The sequence below is a fragment of the Boleophthalmus pectinirostris genome, unplaced genomic scaffold, assembly GCF_026225935.1.
Source record: "Boleophthalmus pectinirostris isolate CB_2022bp ecotype Guang Dong unplaced genomic scaffold, ASM2622593v1 HiC_scaffold_2, whole genome shotgun sequence".
Taxonomy (NCBI): Eukaryota; Metazoa; Chordata; class Actinopteri; order Gobiiformes; family Gobiidae; genus Boleophthalmus; species Boleophthalmus pectinirostris.
Genome location: NW_026571152.1, coordinates 45,396,801 through 45,401,800, shown reverse-complemented (window position 1 = coordinate 45,401,800; position 5,000 = coordinate 45,396,801). Strand labels below are relative to the sequence as shown.

The 5,000-nt window shown below is 45.1% G+C and overlaps 1 protein-coding gene across 1 annotated transcript in view; it reads right to left on the bottom strand.

The window, feature by feature from the left end:
* rapsn (receptor-associated protein of the synapse, 43kD) overlaps positions 1-4,389 on the bottom strand; it is a 28,659-nt gene extending 24,270 nt beyond the window's left edge. Inside the window, exon 1 of the mRNA XM_055155768.1 lies at positions 3,894-4,389. Within this exon, the coding sequence (XP_055011743.1) occupies positions 3,894-4,169 (276 nt within the window). The 5' untranslated portion in view covers positions 4,170-4,389. The remainder of the gene's footprint in view (positions 1-3,893) is intronic.
* Between the last annotated feature and the right edge of the window lie 611 nt (positions 4,390-5,000).

The window sequence follows — 5,000 nt, the reverse complement described above, 5'->3', positions numbered from 1 at the left end:
CTATAAAACACTAAAGTGACTCCGGTGAACTTTAAGTCGTGGTGTGATGACGTTTCTCTCCTCAGGAACAGAACTGGACTTGTGTTTTGTCATGAAGTGGGACTTTTCAATTTAACAGCTGCTTTTCCCTTTAGTTCACTCCAGGTGATTCTAGTGAAGGTGTGTGGAGTTTAAAAACACAGTGGAGCACTTCCTGTATCACCACATGATGACATCACAAGGTGGAACAGAGTGTTTTCAGGTTTTGTGAGTTAAACACGTGAATGAAACAAAACAGGAGTCCCGGAAACCACAGCAGATCAGAGCAGAGCAGAGGATTATGGGTCGTGTAGTTTTGGGACTGAAGCGTCTTGGACTGAAGGTTCCACAGGCTGAAACGACCCTGGGGAATATTTCAGGTTCACATGTCTCACGTCACACGTCACACATCACACGTCACCCGTCACACGTCACACGTCACCGGTCACAGCTCATGTGAAAGTACCACTCACTGTACAAGTTTATCAAGAGTTTCCTGGTGCAGATTTGTCTCAGTGTTTCATCAGTTTAGGCTGACCAGAGTTTCAAAATAAAACACTGGGACCAGAGTTTCAAAATAAAACACTGTGACCAGAGTTTCAAAATAAAACACAGGGACCAGAGTTTCAAAATAAAACACTGAGACCACAGTTTCAAAATAAAACACAGGGACCAGAGTTTCAAAATAAAACACTGGGACCAGAGTTTCAAAATAAAACACTGTGACCAGAGTTTCAAAATAAAACACTGTGACCAGAGTTTCAAAACACTGTGACCAGAGTTTCAAAATAAAACACAGGGACCACAGTTTCAAAATAAAACACAGGGACCAGAGTTTCAAAATAAAACACTGTGACCAGAGTTTCAAAATAAAACACTGTGACCAGAGTTTCAAAATAAAACACTGTGACCAGAGTTTCAAAATAAAACACTGTGACCAGAGTTTCAAAATAAAACACTGTGACCAGAGTTTCAAAATAAAACACAGGGACCAGAGTTTCAAAATAAAACACAGGGACCAGAGTTTCAAAATAAAACACTGGGACCAGAGTTTCAAAATAAAACACTGTGACCAGAGTTTCAAAATAAAACACTGTGACCAGAGTTTCAAAACACTGCGACCAGAGTTTCAAAATAAAACACAGGGACCGCAGTTTCAAAATAAAACACAGGGACCAGAGTTTCAAAATAAAACACTGTGACCAGAGTTTCAAAATAAAACACTGTGACCAGAGTTTCAAAATAAAACACTGTGACCAGAGTTTCAAAATAAAACACAGGGACCAGAGTTTCAAAATAAAACACTGGGACCAGAGTTTCAAAATAAAACACAGGGACCAGAGTTTCAAAATAAAACACAGGGACCACAGTTTCAAAATAAAACACTGGGACCAGAGTTTCAAAATAAAACACAGGGACCAGAGTTTCAAAATAAAACACAGGGACCAGAGTTTCAAAATAAAACAGAGACCACAGTTTCAAAATAAAACACAGGGACCACAGTTTCAAAATAAAACACAGGGACCAGAGTTTCAAAATAAAACTCTGGGGCGTCTCTGGTTTGTGGAGGTTGGTGAGAATAAACAACATAAACATAATGAAGTAAAACTGTTGCACTCGACTCTAATGTGACTCACTAAAGTCACATTTTATTTGTGTTTTGTCGTTTTTAATCAGATTTTCTGTATTTTACCCAAACAAAAGTCAGTTTGTCTCTTTACTGTTGCAGGATCAGATTGGTCCAAAACAGAGACACTGGGACATTTCTGTGACTGTCCCGGGGACACGGGGACACGGGGACACGGGGACACGGGGACGTTCTGTTCTTGTGTCATTTCTGTGACAAAGCAAAATAAATTTAAACAAGACAGAATTTAAATTTCTTTTTGCTCGTCATTCTCTGGGCTGTGACGCTAACTGGAGGCACTGCTCTGTCTGAACCTGTTTCTCATGTTAAACTTTAATCTGACTTTTGTTTTAACTCAGTATGACCATAAAGACCTGAGTGACCTGAGCTCCAACAGAAGACAGGACCTGAGCTGTGAAACACGTCCCTCTGAACATCACACACACAAGCTGACGCTGAGTCTCAACTTTAGAGTCGAATCAAACTGAACAGAAACATGAACATGTGTCTTTAAATACACACGTCAATAAATGCATTATTTATATTTATATTTGATTTTAAGTTGTATCTTAGATTAGAGCGTCCACACGTCCCTGTGTCCCCGTCCTGTCCCTGTGTCCCCGTCCTGTCCCTGTGTCCCCGTCCTGTCCCTGTGTCCCCGTCCTGTCCCTGTGTCCCCGTCCTGTCCCACACATTTATACAAAACCACTGATTTGTCCCAGTTTTATACAGAAATGTCCCAGTGTCTCTGTTTTGGACCAATCTGATCCTGCAACAGTAAAGAGACACAAACTGACTTTTGTTTGGGTAAAATACAGAAAATCTGATTAAAAACGACAAAACACAAATAAAATGTGACTTTAGTGAGTCACATTAGAGTCGAGTGCAACAGTTTTACTTCATTATGTTTATGTTGTTTATTCTCACCAACCTCCACAAACCAGAGACGCCCCAGTGTTTTATTTTGAAAATCTGCTCACTCTGTGTGTGCGTGTGTGTGTGCGTGTGTGTGCGCATGTGTGTGTGTATGTGTGTATGTGTGCGTGTGTTGTGTGTATGTGTGTGTGTATAGTGTGTGTGTGTGTCTGTGTCTGTCTGTGTGTGTGTCTGTGCACTGTGTCACCATGGTAACTGATGAACATTCCACCATAGACACACATGTAGAACATCAAGTCAGTGTGACGTCTCTGCAGAGTCAATACAACACCAACACATTTTACACTGAAAAGGTTTGAAATAACACTGACAGAGTGAATCTTTTCACTGTGGAGCTCGTAACTCTGAACATAAAAACCCACAGTCCTGTTCACATCTGGGTGTCAGGTCAGTCCAGTTCTGTTCTGTTCTGTTCTGTTTGGTTCTGTTCTGTTCTGTTTGGTTCTGTTCTGTTCTGTTTGGTTCTGTTCTGTTCAGTCCGGTTCTGTCGGGGCAGTTCTGTTTGGTTCTGTTCTGTTCTGTTCAGTCCGGTTCTGTCGGGGCAGTTCTGTTTGGTTCTGTTCTGTTCTGTTCAGTCCGGTTCTGTCGGGGCAGTTCTGTTTGGTTCTGTTCTGTTCTGTTCAGTCCGGTTCTGTCGGGGCAGTTCTGTTTGGTTCTGTTCTGTTCTGTTCAGTCCGGTTCTGTCGGGGCAGGTTATGAGCGGGAGTCGCTGCTGGAGTAAAGATGATTATGTCAACAAGATCCCCCCGAGTGCTCAGGTTACAGGGACCCATTTACTCTGCATCACACGAATGCCTCAGATTAATCCAAGCTCCAGAAGAAACAGGCACACGGCCCGTTTCACATGAGACAAACTCACAAACACAGGCCCGGAAAAGCCCGTTTCACACACGTGTTATTAAAGGTTCTAAACTAAAGTGTGAACTTTAATCTGTTTCTCCTCAAAAACAGAACTGGTCTTTTGTTTTGTTTCTTTCTTTAACTGGTTATTCTGAGTCTGTTTACTTCTCCAAACGCTCTGATCCACCTTGTGATGTCATGAAACTGTAGTTTTCACGTGAACAGGTTGGAGATCGGAAATCCCAGGATTTCAAATCATCCAAATGATTCTAGTGAAGGAGTGTGGAGTTTAAAAACACAGTGGAGCACTTCACAGAAGAACTGTCTAAATGTGCAGGTTTGTGTTAAACATGAGAATGAAACAAAACACGACTCGAGGTCTGATTGACGAGGAAACAACATTAGATAATAATAATAATAAAAGAGTTTTATGAAGTGGTGTCTGTTTTACTCTCAGAGTGTTGATTCTTACCATCAGCATGTCTTTGTATTTGCCCATCTCAGAGTGAGCCGTGATCAGACAGCCCAGCACCCTGAACTTTCCCCCAGGATCGGAGGTCTTCTGCAGGACCCGGATCCAGGTCTGCAGCGCCCGGTCGGTCTGGTTGGTCTGGTACAGCTTCAGGCCCTTCTCGATCTGCTGTTTGGTTTGGTCCTGGCCCATCTCTGCTGCCAGCTTCTTCATAAAAGTGATCATTTGTTTAGGCCATGCACGTCGCAGAGCGGCAGGACGGCAGATCCCGACCATGCGCGGCGAGCTTCAGTCCTCCCGAGGCCGAGCTCCTCCGCTCCTCAGCTCCAGAGCCGAGACCCAGAGGAAAACGGATCGGAGCCCATTCTCCTCATGATCCCGGAGAACACGGAGCAGCCCGAAGGAAAGACCTCACCTTCAATCCCGCCGCAAAGTCCGTCCGCCGACCGTCCGCCGATAAACTCAAACGTCCTCTGCAAAAACGCCAAAGAAACCGTTTTCCAGACTGTTAGTGTCGCTACGCTAGAGTAGATGCAGAAGCTCCACACCCCAGTCCGAGGAATTCTCCCCCCGGCCCCCTCCCCCCGCCCTCCTCCTGCCGCTGTCACTCCAGACCATGTGTCCCTTTTGGAATTCTGTCCTTCCCTCAGCAGCTCCACCAAGGTCACTACAGCCCGGACACCGACCGCCGCAAACTCCCCCAAAGCCCCGCTCCCCCAGAACACCCTCGCTCCCCCAAAGACCTGCTCTCCCCCAAAGACCTGCTCCCCCAAAGACCTGCTCCCCCCAAAACCTGCTCCCCCCAAAGACCTGCTCCCCTCAAAAACCTGCTCCCCTCAAAAACCTCGCTCTCCTGGAGACTGAAGCTCTGCGCTCACACCACAAAGCGGAACTGTCCTCTACACATGATTAAAGAAGCATTTACTGAACAGCTCCTGCAGACATCTAAAGCTCCTGCAGACATCGGTCTACAGCTCGTGCGGTTGTGGAGGACCCCCCCCCTCCGCCTCCCACACCTCCTCCTCCTCCTCCTCCTCTTCTCTGGCTTCACTGGGCTCAGAATAGTTCTCACAGTCTGACATGGTCTTTGGCTTAAGTTTCAGCTCT